This window comes from Chlorocebus sabaeus, chromosome 15 (assembly GCF_047675955.1).
Source record: "Chlorocebus sabaeus isolate Y175 chromosome 15, mChlSab1.0.hap1, whole genome shotgun sequence".
Lineage (NCBI taxonomy): Eukaryota > Metazoa > Chordata > Mammalia > Primates > Cercopithecidae > Chlorocebus > Chlorocebus sabaeus.
This window is the reverse complement of record NC_132918.1, coordinates 81,948,415-81,963,511: the sequence shown is the minus strand read 5'-3', so window position 1 is coordinate 81,963,511 and position 15,097 is coordinate 81,948,415. Positions and strand designations below refer to the sequence as shown.

Genomic DNA, 15,097 nt, shown 5'->3' with positions numbered 1-15,097 from the left:
TTCTGGTCCATAGGTGGTGCCTTCTCACTATGTCCTTACACAGTGGAAGGGGCAAGGGAGTCTCTCTCAGGCCCCCTTTATAAGGATAATAATCCCATTCATGAAATCTCTGCCCTCATGACCTGATCACCTCCCTATGTCCCCACCTTCTCACACCAACATGACCCGGGGATTAGGATTTCAACAAGTGAATTTGGGGGGAACATAAACATTCAGACCATAGCAGAGGCCAAAACAGAGAAGTCTGCTGGAAAACTTTTTAATGCATTTTAATGCATTCAGTGTGTTAAGTTAGTCTCTCTCTCACACACACACACACACACACAAGACTGAATGCATAGATGTGTATTATAAAAAGCGTGAAAACATACCACCGCGGATTGTGTAGGACCATATATATATGTGTGTGTGTGTGTGTTTACTTGGTAGACATGTCCATTGTTGTTAGTGCAGCGAAGGGCTCTGTGTGCTTTTAAAAATTCCAGTCTGTTACATTCACAAGCCTGGGTTGGATCTAAAGCAGTTTCCCCCTTTGGGAAAGGCATTCTCATGACCTTACAATGGTTGCTGAATACAGTTGGAGGCGGTCATGGTTGGTGATGTCCGGAGCCCACTCCCCACCGTGCTGGTCTGGAGAACTTCTGCGCACCATTCCCACAAGCAGGTCTCCTCTGCTCTGCTCTTCTCAGCCTCCCTTTTCAGCTAAAGTCTCCTGTGCTTCACACCTTGCTGGTCTCAACCCTCCTCCATCTCTACGTATGTTTAAGCAGCAGGAATCAAAAGGTGAAGGAAGGAGGAACTCATCTTCAATAGACAAATGAAAATAAGGATGGGAGAAGGAGAAAGTTGGGAAGGCGCTTAAGATACCCAGAAATGTAAACTGTGTCAGGAGAAGCATGGGGCTCCTGAGGTTGCTCCCTACTATCTTGCAGACTTGCTGCAGGAACAAATGAGGCAGGATCTGTCAAGCACCAGGGTCAGCCCTTAAGCTTAGTGCTTTTCTGAACCCTGTGACCCAGCAGTCCCCATCAACTTGTCCCACCTGCCATGCACAGCTCCTCTGTGCCCCTGTACCTGAGCTTGTGCTATTCCCTCCGCCAGGGTGCCCTTCTCCTTCTCCACCGGGAGAAGACACTTGCCTGTAAGACCCAGTTCCAGTGTCACCCCTTCCTGACTGTATCAGGAAGAGTCAGTGACGGTGTTTTGTGCTCCCAGAGAATTTGCCACATCGTGTAGTGATTCTGTTTCCACGTCTGCCTCCCCCACTGGACTGAATGCTTCACTCATCTTCATACATCCCTGGTCTCTACCTGGTGCCAGACCCATCCTCAGGGCAGGGGAGTGCTCAGGAAATAGGTGTTGAATAATGGGAGTGTATACATACATACATACATATGTACATACATATGTAAATGTTCTGATGGTCAAATGGAACAATGTGGGCTGAAGGATAATGCAGGTAGAAGAACCTAAGATTACACATTATTGATTTGGGAGGAACTTTGTTTTATTGCACAAACAATCTACAGCTTCAAAACAAGAAAGGCACTGTGTAGTTAGGAAGGGCAGTGGGAGACGGTGGCCCCACAAAACAGCGTAAAGTTCTAAAGAATTTGAAAGAGGAACACTCTGCAGGACACTGTTCCAAGGACCCTTCCTAAGAGTCTGTCTCTTATTGGGAGGAACTTTACTTTATTGTGCAAACAATTAAAAAACCGTCTACAACTTCAAAGCAAGATAGTCACTGTTGTTAGGAAAGGGAGTGGGAGAGGGTGGCCCCACAAAACAGCATAAAATTCTAAAGAATTTGAAAGAGGAACACTCTGCAGGACACTGTTCCAAGGGCCCCTCCCTAAGAGTCTGTCCCTTAGGCTCTGCCCCTTTTTGGCCACTTCGTCAAAGGGCTTCTTTATGAACCAAGTGAAACACGTTATTTTTGTTTTCTTGAATTCTAAAGTGATTGTCTCAACTTTCCTGGGACAGACTCCTATGAGGTGTTCGTGACCCACTCCATTCCAGAAACAAGACCAGGAGACTGAAGACTCCGCCAGATCCCGCATGTAGTGAAAAAGTGAAATCAAATCACCCCTAACAATTCCAAAACTAACTGAATCCTAACGGAGCTCTAAGTAACTCCAAAGCTAAGTGTGCTGGATAGTTAAGCCATGGTCCTCAGCTTTTACACCCCCTACCCCCCACCCCTGCCCCTGCTCTGTGGTGCAGGGTCACGACGGGCTCCTTCTTGTGCTCCTGGGCTCCTGTCAGCATTCTTTTAGCAATGGGTCTCCAGCCTGAGAATGACAGTTGGTGTCAGTAGCAGCAGTTAGTTCCAGCTTGCCTTTTCCCAACACTTCCATAACCAGCCTGATGATGCCCATTCAGAGACACCAGCATGGGCTGGGCATGTTCCCGTCCGAGTTCTGCATCCAGCTCCCAGACCCGGGCTCTGAGCAGTGTCTCCTCCTCAGAGAACAACCCCCAGCCCTGGGCGATCTTCAGACTTCTGAGTTTTGATCATTCCAACTTCTTCTTGTTCCCTTAGCTCTTCAGGTAGTAGCTGCTTCTTGCAGTTGAAATCTTCATGATATCTCAACATCATCCTTTTCTTTTTTCTCTTTTTCTTTTTTTTTTCTTTTGCCTTTTTAGTTTTCCAATAGTTGGGTAACAATTCCTTACATTAAATTTCTGTTAAAATAATTGGTGTGGAGTCCATTTCAGTGATTGGACCCTGACATTGGACCCTGACTGACAGCAATGTTAAACCTAAGAAATTCTGAAAGCAAATACACCTTAAAACTACATAAGTAAAAATTAAAATCAGAAAAGTTAATTTGCAACTTAAAAATAAAAAAAAAAAAGGAAACCTGACAAGTCTGAAAATAAATAAAAAACTAAATAGGTGCAAACCTCTGACAAAAATTTCCGAAAATTGGCAGGCCCCGGTGGTTCACATAATCCCAGCACTTTGGGAAGCCGAGGCGGGCGGATTACGTGAGATCAGTAGTTCGAGACCAGCCTGGTCAACATGGTGAAACCCTGACTCTACTAAAAATACAAAAATCAGCCGGGCGTGGTGGCACATGCCTGTAATCCCAGTTTCTCGGGAGGCTCAGGCAGGAGAACTGCGTGAACATGTGAGGAGGAGGTTGCAGTGAACCAAGATCATGCCACTGCACTCCAGCCTGAGCGACAGGTAGAGACTGTCTCAAAAAAAAATAAACAAACAACTGGAAAACTAATTTTTAAACTAACAAATCTAAACGTAAATCCCTCAGCAGTTACCTTGGAACCACCCCCTTTGAATTAACCTGTCAGGTGCTAAGTAGCTTGCGCACCCGGTCCACTGCGAGGCTGGGACCCGGAGAGGCAGGTGGGAGCAGCCCGGAGCCAGCTCCGGCTCCTCCTAGGCTCGGCCGAGCCCTAGGAGGCGTGGCCTCCGCCAGCATCTGCCTCCGCGAGCGTCTGCCTCCGCCCGCCGCGCTCGCGCAGGCGCACTGGGGGTCCCGGGCCCGCCAGGTCCTTCACTGGCGGGTGGGCGGGGAAGAGTGGGCTCCGCAGGCAGGAGCTAGGCGAGCACCCGGCGCACCGCTCGGACTCCCGGGAGGTGGCCCTGGGCGTCCCCTTTCTGCCGCCGCCGCGGCGCTGGCTGCTTTCTGCGTAGCTGGGCAGGCCCCGGGCTCCCACACCGCCTCTCCCGGGAATGCGGGCGCTCTGGAGCCGAGGAGCGGGGGCGTCCGCAAGGAGGTCAGCTCCCCGGGGCGGAGGTCCGTTCTCCGGGGCGGAGGTCCTCGGGCGCCGCGCCCTCGCCTGGAAACCAGCCGTCGCCCCCGCAGGAGCCAGCCGGCCCGTGGACGCCCCAGCGCGCTCCTTCTCGGTGCTGCCGGTCGTCTTGCAGTTCCGCGAGGAAGGTCAGAGACGCGGTGGCCCACAGAGGCGCTTAGTCTTTCCTCGCTCACACTCACGTTTCCTCCTCATCGCGTTCTTCTTTTTCTCCCTGCGTTCTTTCTCCCCTCTCCAGGAAAGCGGATTTGGAGGAACAGGTTTCGTGACTGTCATGAGACTGGAAAAGGCCCTGCGAGCTGGAAGGGAGGGGACGGGTGCACCCTCAGAGTTATTGCTGGAGGCTGTGGCCAGGCCGGGCAAGGTGGTGACTCCCGCTGACAGGCTGCAGCCCCCCCAGCCCTCCCACCTGCGCCACGGGGCTCCAGGCGGGAACCCCAGTTATGACCGGACACCAGCGCACCGCCAAGGAGACAGCCACGTGGGGACACGCCGGGCTAGCAGGGTTAGAGCCACTTTGAGGACTTGTGACCTCAGCTCCCTGGCTTCGCCAGGTCCTTATGGGGGAGAATCCTGAGGAGGGGGAGGGAGGAGGAGATGATGAGTAGGAAGGAGGAAGAAGATGAAAGAAACGAGAGAAAGAAATTACATTCAGAGCGCTGCTCACCTTTTCCATGTCTTCTGCACCCTCATAACCTTCAAAGGTGTCCATGGAGCTAAACTCCCTGCTGGAGCAGCCTTGGGGAGAGAAAGGGAAGGATGGGGCCTCTGTGGGGTGGGAGCACAGCCCCTCTGCCCGTGGCAGGGTGTAGCAGGCAGTGCCTGTTGCAGGCACGGTCCTCTCTAACTCCTGCTCTCCCAGGGCCTGTACGTCCCTGGGCTGTGAAGGGGATCTGTGATTTTCAGGCTTACTCCAGCGCTGAAATGCCGTAATTCACTGAGAAGAAGCGTCCACTGTTCATGGCCCTACGTCCTTGTTCCTCCAAGAAAACAGTCGTCTTTATTGCTTGCCAGTCTTCTAACCATGCCTCCTTCCTTTCTTCCTCCCCTGTCTCTTTCTCACCCTCTTCCCCTTCTTGTTTCACTTTCCCATAATTAATGTCAATTTCCCATCTCCCTGGCAGCCTTTGCCAAGTATCACTGCTCCGCATAAGGGAAAATCAGAGGAACAAGCAAGTGCATCCATCCTGCCTCTCTCCCCAGTGAACTGATAAACCCATCAGTCTTGTCCGTGGTGCACCTGTTACATCCCCGGGCGATGCTGGACACTGGGGGGAACAGCAGCCACCGCCAGATACTCAGCGACTGCCCTGTGCCTGGTGGGTGGTAGGCGTTTGTCAGACTTTAAGCCTCACAACCCTGTAAGGGTCTCAGCCCCCTTTACAGTTGGGGAAACAGACAGCAATGGTCATTTGGCCAAGTCCTCTTGGCCTGTGGCAGGGCAGCTGGCTTCTCCAGCACCCCTGCCTTTACCCTCGCTCTGAGTGAGATGCAGTTTCTGCACTACACGGCTCACAGGCCAGGCTAGGGAGCCGAGCATCTGCATAAAGGTGCCAGCACAGGGCAGCCCCAGACTGAGGCTCAACTGAGTCATCCACGCGGCGGGAATCGTGCAGGAGAGTATCTGCTCAGGCGAGAATGGAGGAAGATTTGGGCAGGCCTGGAGAGGGAGGGCCTTCTGGGCAGAGGCATGGCCGGAGGGCGGTAGGCGGCAGTGGAGGGAGCTGCAGTTATCTGGGTGAGCAGGCGGTGAACAAGTGGTATCTCCCGGCCTGCTGCCCCAGGCCCCCCTAGAAGCCGCGTTCTGGGCCCCGAGCCCTCCCCAGAGTAGATCAGTGGGGGCTGTGTGAGCAACACGGGGGGCAATTGGGCAGCGCCTCCCTGGAGGTCCCTCTGAAATCCCGCCGGATGCTGGCAGGCTCCAAGGGGGCTGGACACCATCCTCTCAGGTTGAAGCAAGTCCTGGCTGAGTTCCTAGTCCAGGAACTCAGGAGGGGCAAGGGGTGGAGGGCAGAGGAGAAACTGTCAGCGATGTGCTCCCCACCTTCATCCTCCAGACAGGACTTGGGAGCATCTGCGGGACCCCAAGAGATTCCTCTTTAGGGAAGTCATCCAGCCCTGGGGTCCCCTTATGCCAGGAGCAAACAGTGAGGACAGAAGAATGACCATCTATCTTGTTGAAAGCTCCTTGAGGGAGGAACGGAAGGAGCTGCGTCCTTGACCATCCCCTGAGTGTCCATGGCCTCTGTGCCCCGGATGATGCTGGGGCTGCCAGGGACCACAGAGCCACCCACTGGGAGGCGGGGGGGTTGGCCTGGCTCAGGGGCCTTCGTCAGCCGTGGATACCCACAACATGTGGTGGGAAGGGCTGGAAGGTAACACAGGAACTGAAAAAAACCTAAGAAGTTCCAGCCACTCTGTAGGGTAAGTTGCTCCTGGGGTAAAATGATTATCTGGTTCCAGCCCCTCTGCAGGGTAAGTGGCACCTGGGGTAAAATAACTGCCTGGAGCCGGCAGCTGCTTTCTCTGCTCTCCCCAGGGCCCTGCGGGAAGGTGGCACAGGGCTGGGCCCAGAGGAGCTCTCACATGCTGAACTGGACTGTTTCAGGGGTCATCTAGTCCATTCTGCGCCTCCAGGTGAGGATTTGCCTGAGCCTGAAGGATCCTCCCAGCACTGTCAAGCCCCAGATTCCAACTCCCTGTGGGTGGACTGTCAGCGCAGGCTCTGACAACACAGAAAGACACAGGACCCAGCTGGGCCAGTGACAGCAGTAGCTCCTGGTGCCACAGGTGAGGGTGGGGATGCCTGGAGCACCATGGGGGTCCTTGTTTAGTCTACAGCAGGGTCTTGAAATAGGATATAAGTGTTACATCTTGACACAGTGTACACATGCTGACACACATATTAAAACAAATTTTATACAACAGTATTATCCTGAGTATGAGTGATGCCTTTTAATGAGTTTATATTCTATTCACTTTTTAAAATGCTGGTCCACATCCACTGAATTGATTTTATGACCTACTAATAATGTGTTATAACCCACAATTAGAAAGGCATCGTTCTAGGGCAGGACAGAGGAAGACAGAAAAGAAAGAGAAGCAGAAAGGAAATAATAAGGACAAAGGGAAGGAAGAACAGAGAAAGTGAGGACAGAGTGGAGGAGGGTGTTTTGTGGGAGGTCACACAAATGCCTGCCATGATGTCCCTTCAGGCTTCTCCTAACATAAACTACATCCCACTCTGTGTCTGCCCTTAAGTCTTTTCCGTTGGACCCTGGATTTATATTCTATTAATATAAAAGAATATATTTTTGGTGGGAGGGATATATAATAGAATATATAATATATATAGATAAGATATATATAATAGAATATATGTTTGGTGGAAGGACTATCTTTTCCACCTCTGTAAACCCACAGCTTCTAGCAGAAGAATTAGAATCAGGCAGAAAGCTTAGCGAACACCCCACCCCTAAGTTAAAAAATTCTCATTTTGCAGGAATGGAAACTGTGACTCATAATGGTCAGTCAGACAGTCAATGATTATCCCCACCAGGCCCTGGCACATCAGGATTTGCTAGTAGGTGGTCATAAGCATCTGTTTTTTAATTTCTAAAGTGAAGACAATGATACCTACTTTGGAGATTTAGTGGAAGGGTTAGCAAAATGTACACCAAGAACAGGGTCTGGCCCGGGCAGGGTGGCTCACGCCTGTAATCCCAGCCTTGGGAGGCCGAGGCAAATGGATCACCAGAGGTTAGGAGTTCAAGATCAGCCTGGCCAACATGGTGAAACCCTGTGTCTACTAAAAAAATACAAAAATTAGCTGGGCGCAGTGGTGGGAGCCTATAAACCTAGCTACTTGGGAAGCTGAGACAGGAGAATCGCTTGAACCTGGGAGGTGGAGGTTGCAATGAGCCGAGATCCTGCCGTTGCACTCCAGTCTGGGAGATAGAGCGAGACTCCATCTTGGGAAAGGAAAAAAAAAACAAAAAAAAAAAAACCAGGTCTGGTACACCATAGAAGCTCAATAAATAACATTTGCTAGTAATAAGAGTAATAACCAGCCAGGTATGTTGGCTCACACCTGCAATCCCAACACTTTGGGAGGTCAAGGCAAGAGGATCTCTTGAGCCCAGGAGTTTGAGACCAGCCTGGGTAACATAGGGAGACCCCGTGTCTAAAAAAACTTTAAAAATTAGCTGGGTATGGTGGCCCATGCTGTAATCCTAGCACATTGGGAGGCCGAGCCAGGAGGATTGCTTGAGCCTGGGACGTCGAGGCTGCAGTGAGCCAAAATCATGTCATCACACTCAGCCTGGGTGACAGAGCAAGACTCTGTTTCAAAAAAAGAGTAACAGCCTCAGAATAAAACCAGTCACCTCAGGTATGCTGCTGTTATTAACTTTTCAGGGAGTTTTGGCTGCCAGTGTCTTCATCCTAGACAATGGAAATCATCACCAATACCCAGATAATGTCCACGGAAAGCAAAACAAAGGAAACACATGCCTACATACACCAGCAAAAAATGAATTCAAGCACACAGGCCTTAACAAATACCTTGGTTACATAAACTTTTTTTTGAGACGAAGTCTCACTGTGTCACCAGACTGGAGTGCAGTGGCATGATCTCAGCTCACAGCAACCTCTGCCTCCCCGGTTCAAGCGATTCTCTTGCTTCAGCCTCCTGAGTAGCTGGGACTACAGGCATGCACCACCATGCCCAGCTAATTTTTGTATTTTTAGTAGAGACAGGGTTTCACCATGTTAGCCAGGATAGTCTCAATCTCTTGACCTTGTGATCCACCTGCCTCAGCCTCCCAAAGTGCTGGGATTACAGGCTTGAGCCACCGTGCCTGGATACATCAACATTTCAAGTGAGTGTACGTTTTTGAAAAATGAATGGAATGATCTTATTCCTCCACTGATTTTGCTCAGTATTTTGGGAAAGACATAATCCTCAGGGACTTTGGGCTACTCCCAGGCTATGTGCCAAAATAAGCATAAAGAGTATGTGGAGAAATGGATAATATAAGCAGGAAAGGGAGGGGCAGGAAAATTATGATGATAAGAACTCAAGAACGTTCTCTCTTTCCTCTGAAGATCTTTGAAATTCATAGTTTATAAATATAAGTGTTTTGGGAAATTTAGTTTTAGTGCTTAGTGTTTAGAAAACTGTGTGGTTTTTTCTTTACAAAGTGAATCTATTAACAAGCAAATTTAGTAGAGAATTTAAATTATGCTAATGAGAAAACACAGGCTGTTGCTGCGGCTCATGCCTGTAATCCCAGTGACTGGAAGGTTGAAGTGGGAGGATCACTTCAGCCCAGGAGCTCCAGGCTGTTGAGCTATGACCACACAGCTTGCACTCCAGCCTAGGTAACAGAGCAAGACCCCAACTTTAAAACACAAAAAACAGAAGAACACACTTTTTTGTAAATTAAAGATGGAAGTATTTTGGTCTAAATTTGTCTTTTCCCTTCCACTAGATGGCAGAGTGGAGCCACTCTAGATAGTGCTAGCAAGGCGGCAGCTCTTCTCCCAACATTTTAAACGGTCAAACTGTATTTTTGTTTTGGTTCCCTCTCTCGTTTAATGAAAAAGAAAGGTAAACATTGCGTACGCAAATTTCAGGACCATTTCATTTTGACTGAAAGAGCTGGAGTTGCCTTAAGGAAACTTCGTGGTCCACGCGATGGCTCACGCCTGTAATCCCAGCACTTTGGGAGGCCCAGGCGGGCGGATCACGAGGTCAGGAGAACGAGACCATCCTGGCTAACACAGTGAAACCCCGTCTCTTCTAAAAAATACAAAAAATTAGTTGGGCGTGGTGGCGGGCGCCTGTAGTCCCAGCTACTCAGGAGGCTGAGGAAGGAGAATGGCGTGAACCTGGGAGGCTGAGCTTGCAGTGAGGCCGAGCTTGCAGTGACCCAAGATTGCGCCACTGCACTCCAGCCTGGGTGTCAGAGTGAGACCGTTTCTCAAAAAGAAAAAAACTTAAATTAAAAAAAATGTAAAAATACCTTGTAGTAAGCTTAGAAAATCAGTAATCATCTTGAACTCTCAAAACATTTTGCTGAGGCAGGAGGGTTGCTTGAGCTCAGGAGTTCAAGGCTGTAATACGCTATGATTGTATCACTGCACTGGGCAACAGAGTAAGACCCTGTCTCTAAAATGTGTGTGTGTGTGTGTGTGTACTGTCTACCCAAGCCAGCAATTTCTGCATGTTTCACACAAAGACTTATTTCAGGTTGAAAGGAAAAAATCAGCACTGAAATGGAAAACAATTTTAACTTATTTTATATATACACCTATTTGAGTAAGCAAGTGTTAAAGGAACTAGGCCACCACACATAAAATGCTGTTACCACGTATTTACATGTATATATTTGGTCTTCTTTTCTCTTTCATACATTCAGAAAAAGTTGCTTCAGTCCCTGGCTCACTTGGTTCTGGCATCGTCTCCCACTTCTCCAGCCCATCCTGCTGAGTTCCCTGCATGCCTTGATTAGGGTCCAACCAAGTTTTAACAGCCAGTTCCGTTAATATTGAGTTAGGCAGTATCAGTATGCCCACCAAATTCTCCAATCTTCTCTGTTGCAAAGGGAACAGAGATGAGCCCAAACCATGTAAGTTTGTGGAGGAAAACTCACACATCCCCAGGTCAGTGATCATATTCTTTGTTCACGTTTTCACGTGTTGTCTCAGGTCTACAAAGAAAGCCATGTGTGAGCTCAGCCTCCAGGGGCTCCGCATTGCCTGCAACAGCACAAAAGCCAAACCCTTCAGCCCAATATTTGAGGCCTACCTGCCCCCAGTCTTATTTGCATCCACCCTATCCCTGACTCTCCCAGACTGGGCTCCAGATCATCGCTGAATGTGCTCATTTCGAGGCAGCTCTGTGATTTTCAAGGTTCCTGGGCCCACCTTTTACTACCGATGTGACTGGCACGTGTTGCCAGTTGCTAGGATGGGACAGTGGCCTTGATTTCTGCCAGGACTGGGGCTTTGCCTTGTTTCCCACCCTCTCTGCTGCCTGCCCCTGCACTCTTCTGGGTGGGGCCTGACCTTTCCCCGCAGTCTCCCTGCACCTCCTGATCACAGGTAGTCATGCCACAGCTGAGGAGCTTGTCCCAAACCTCAGTGCCTGCCTCTCTCCTCGGCTTCTTGTGCTGCTGTGTCTCACCCATCAGTGACACTCTTCTCTTCCCTGCCCAAGCCCTAGCTGACTCCATACACCTGGTACAATGTCCTCTTCCGCCTGGTTGTCTCCGAGAGGCCCTCTCTCTACAGCCCTCACTGGCTCCCAGTGTCCTTCCTCTCACCCATGGCCCTGAGGTCCCTGTATGCTTTGCCCAGTGATAGGATTATTATGCTTAACAATTCCCAAAGGTTAATGGGTATTGTAGGGTGGTGTAAGAATGAACTGAGGTGATAATATTTATATGTTAGAGCTTTGTGAAGGCTAGACAGATGTGAGGTACTGCTATTCCCAGTATTTCTGATCTTGGAATCTTGGACACCACCCTCCCACCATTGCCTGGATACCCCTGAGTCTGCATTCTGCTCCTAGAGTCTCATCCCCTTTTAGGCACTGGCTCCTGCTCCCTCACCATCCACTGTGGATCCTGGCTGAATTCTTAGAGCCCTCGCTGTTTGCGTCACTCACCATGACATATCATCAGACCCTGCTAGTGCACCAGGCACAGGAGACTCAGCTCTGCTGTCAACAAGTTGTATGAAGTTGACCCCCTGTCTGCACTTCTGTAAAAGAAAGGGACTGGGACAATACCTCTGGGCCTTTTAGTTACAATGATTTATGTGCAGTAGCCCCCTCTTATCCGCAGTTCACTTTCTGCAGTTTTAATTACCCTCAGAACTGCAGTTCAAAAATATTAAATTACAGGCAGTGGCTCATGCCTGTAATTCCAGCACTTTGGGAGGCCGAAGCGGGTGGATCATCTGAGGTCAGGAGTTCAAGACCAGCCTGGGCAACATGGTGAAACCCCATTTCTACTAAAAATACAAAAATTAGCCTGGTGTGATAGTGCACACCTGTAATTCCAGCTTCTAGGGAGGCTGAGGCAGGAGAATTTCTTGAAACCAGGAGGTAGAGGTTGCAGTGAGCCAAGATCGCACCATTGCACTCCAGCCTGGGCAACAGAGCGAAACTCCATCTCAAAACAAACAAACAAAAAATATTAACTGGACAGTACAGTACAGTAAGCTATTTTGAGAGGCCACATTCACAGAACTTTTATTATAGGATGTTGTTATGATTGTTCTGTTTTATTGTTGTTGTTAATCTGTTACTGTGCCTAATTTCTAAATTACACTTTATCAGAGGTATGTATGTATAGGAAACAATGTAGCATATGCAGTGTTCAGTACTAGCCATGGTTTCAGCATCCACTGAGGGTGTTGGAACACATCCCCCACAGATAATGGGGGACTACCATGTATCGACTTTTATTTTCCTCTTCATCTAAATGTCATGCTTTTGATTTCTACCCACAACCTAGAGCACAATGCCAGGTTCACAGGGGACCCTGTAAATGAGGTTCTGTGTTGGTAACTGAATAGTGGATTTGTGCAACTGAGACAGTTTGGATATTTGTCCCTGCCCAAATCTTATGTTGAAATGTAATCCCCAGCGTCGGAGGTGGGGCCAGGCCGGAAGTGTCTGGGTCACGGGGGCAGATTCCTCCTGGCTTGGTGCTTGTCCTCACAATAGTGAGTGAGTTCTCATAAAATCTAGTTGTGTGGCACCTCCCCCCCCAACCCAATCCCCTTGCTGCTGCTTTCACCACGTGAGATGCCAGCTTTCCCTTTGCCTTCTGTCATGAGTAAAAGCTCCCTGAGGCTTCCCCAGAAGTGAAACAAATCCTGGTGCCATGCTTCCTGTATAGCCTGCAGAACTGTGAGCCAGTTCACCTCTTTTCTTTATAAATTACTCCATCTCAGCTATTTCTTTATGGCAATGCAAGCATATCACCTACTGATATGGTAAGGTGATTTTTCAACACACCTACTGATATGTAAGGTGATTTTTCCATTTGCCTACACCTAATTTATATTTTCATTTTCTATCTCATAACAACCAAATTGTTTCCTGGGAGAAATTTAGTTAGAATATTGAATAGTGTTGTGAAAGGCCACTCTCTTAGTCCATTTTGTGCTGCTATAAGAGAACACTTGACACTGGGTAATTTATAATGAACATAAATGTATTGGTTCACAGTTCTGGAGGCTGGAAAGTTCAGGATCAAGGAACCAGCATCTTTCAAGGGCCTTCTTGCTTAGTCATTACATGATGGAAGGGGGAAGGGCAAGTGTGCAAGAGCAAAACCACTCCCCAAAGCCTATTTTATTGCAGCATTACTCCATTCAGGAAGACAGAGCCATCATGATCTAAACACCTCCCACAGAGCCCTACCTCCTAACACTGTTGCATTGGGAATTAAGTTTCAACATGAGTTTTGGAGGGGACAAAAACATTTAAGCCATAGTGGCCACTAACCTAAAACCTCCACATTCCATAAATACAGATTCCCAGACACCAAACCTACAGATTCTGATTCATTATGTTTAGGCGGGAACTGGAAATCTGCACTTGTAACAAGCCCCGTAAGTGTTCTGTTGTGGTGGCCCTAAACCATTATTTGAGAAACACTAGGAAGTAAGGATTTCTTAAAACAATCTGGAGAGCAGAATTTTGTTTTCGGAGGAAACAACTGAACTTTTCTTTCTCTGTGGAAAAGGTTGGTTGATCTCGTTGAGGGGTGATGACACAGAAGGAGAGGAGTGCTCATCACTGGCTTCTGTGTATGTTACAATTTTCAAGGCCGGGCGCGGTGGCTCAAGCCTGTAATCCCAGCACTTTGGGAGGCCAAGACGGGCGGATCACGAGGTCAGGAGATCGAGACCATCCTGGTTGACACGGTGAAACCTCGTCTCTACTAAAAAAAATACAAAAATCTAGCCGGGCGAGGTGGCGGGCGCCTGTAGTCCCAGCTACTTGGGAGGCTGAGGCAGGAGAATGGCATAAACCCGGGAGGCAGAGCTTGCAGTGAGCTGAAATCCGGCCACTGCACTCCAGCCTGGGCGACAGAGCGAGACTCTGTCTCAACAAAAACAAAAAAAAAAGAATTTTCAGCAGTGAAAGTTCTTTTTTTTTTTTTTTTTTTTTTTTTTTTTGAGATGCTCTGTCACCCAGGCTAGAGTTCAGAGGCGTGATCTCGGCTCACTGTGACGTCCATCTCCTGGGTTCAGGTAATTCTCTTGTCTCAGCTTCCCCAGTGGCTGGGATTACAGGCGTGTGCTACCATGCCCAGCTAATCTTTTTTTTTTTTTTCTTTTTTGAGATGGAGTTTCGCTCTTGTTGCCCAGGCTGGAGTGCAATGAAATGATCTCAGCTCACTGCAACCTTTGCCTCCCGGGTTCAAGTGATTCTCCTGTCTCAGCCTCCCGAGTAGCTGGGATTACAGGGGTGTGCCACCATACTCGGCTAATTTTGTATTTTTAGTAGGGAAAGGGTTTCTCTATGTTGGTCAGGCTGGTCTCGAACGCCCAACCTCAGGTGATCCACCCACCTCAGCCTTCCAAAGTGCTGGGATTACAGGTGTGAACCATTGCACCTGACCATATTTTTGTATTTTTAGTAGAGACGGGGTTTCACCATGTTGACCAGGCTGGTCTCGAACTCCTGACCTCAAGTGATCCACCCACCTCGGCCTCTCAAAAGTTCTGGGATTGCAGGTGTGAGCCACCGTGCCCGGCTAGCAGTGAAAGTTCTAAAATATACAGTCTAACCTTCTGTCAGGTTAGACTATCAGTAGTACAGTAGCTGTAACAATTCATGCTGTTGGATTCATGTATAGTGTCCATCTTTGCCACCACGACTACCATGTTCATGAACTTATTATGCCAACACTAGGGCAGCTGAGGGAAGAAGGTGGCTGAGAATAACTGGAAAAGTCATTCTGTTTCATTGCTTGATGAGTGTCTCCTTCATAGGAAATGCTATCTGCTGGGTGTTAACATATGTTACAAAGATGTTCACATTCCATTCCCGCTGCCTTAGTACACTTGCCACGCACCTCTTCCCCAGACACCTTCATCCCTGATCTTCCAATCTTCCTCCTTTCAAGTCCCTGACCAACTGGCCAAGTTACTCACTCTGCCCATAAGTCTTCTGTATGTCCTTGCCTCAGGCCCCTTCTCTCCCTTCACAAAGTGTATGAATAGATGCACTGTGTGATGCTCTGTCCATTAGGAGGACATTCCTTCACTGCTGTCCCTGAGGTCTACCCTT

At 48.9% G+C, this 15,097-nt stretch overlaps 1 protein-coding gene across 1 annotated transcript; it reads left to right on the top strand.

Moving 5' to 3' along the window:
- Positions 1–589: 589 nt before the first annotated feature.
- On the top strand, positions 590–7,058 carry LOC140713519 (uncharacterized). The gene is made up of 4 exons (XM_073023813.1): positions 590–664; positions 3,570–3,908; positions 4,019–4,285; positions 4,905–7,058. Exons 1-4 carry the CDS (start codon positions 590–592, stop codon positions 4,989–4,991), a joined length of 768 nt encoding a protein of 255 aa, XP_072879914.1. The 3' UTR covers positions 4,992–7,058.
- The last annotated feature ends 8,039 nt before the right edge of the window (positions 7,059–15,097 follow it).

Coding starts and splice junctions, on each gene's coding strand:
- LOC140713519 (XM_073023813.1), top strand. CDS start 590: ATGGTTGGTGATGTCCGGAGCCCACTCCCCACCGTGCTGGTCTGGAGA. Junction 665..3,569: donor CGCACCATTCCCACAAGCAG/GTCTCCTCTGCT, acceptor GGCAGGAGCTAG/GCGAGCACCCGGCGCACCGC. Junction 3,909..4,018: donor CTTGCAGTTCCGCGAGGAAG/GTCAGAGACGCG, acceptor TCCCCTCTCCAG/GAAAGCGGATTTGGAGGAAC.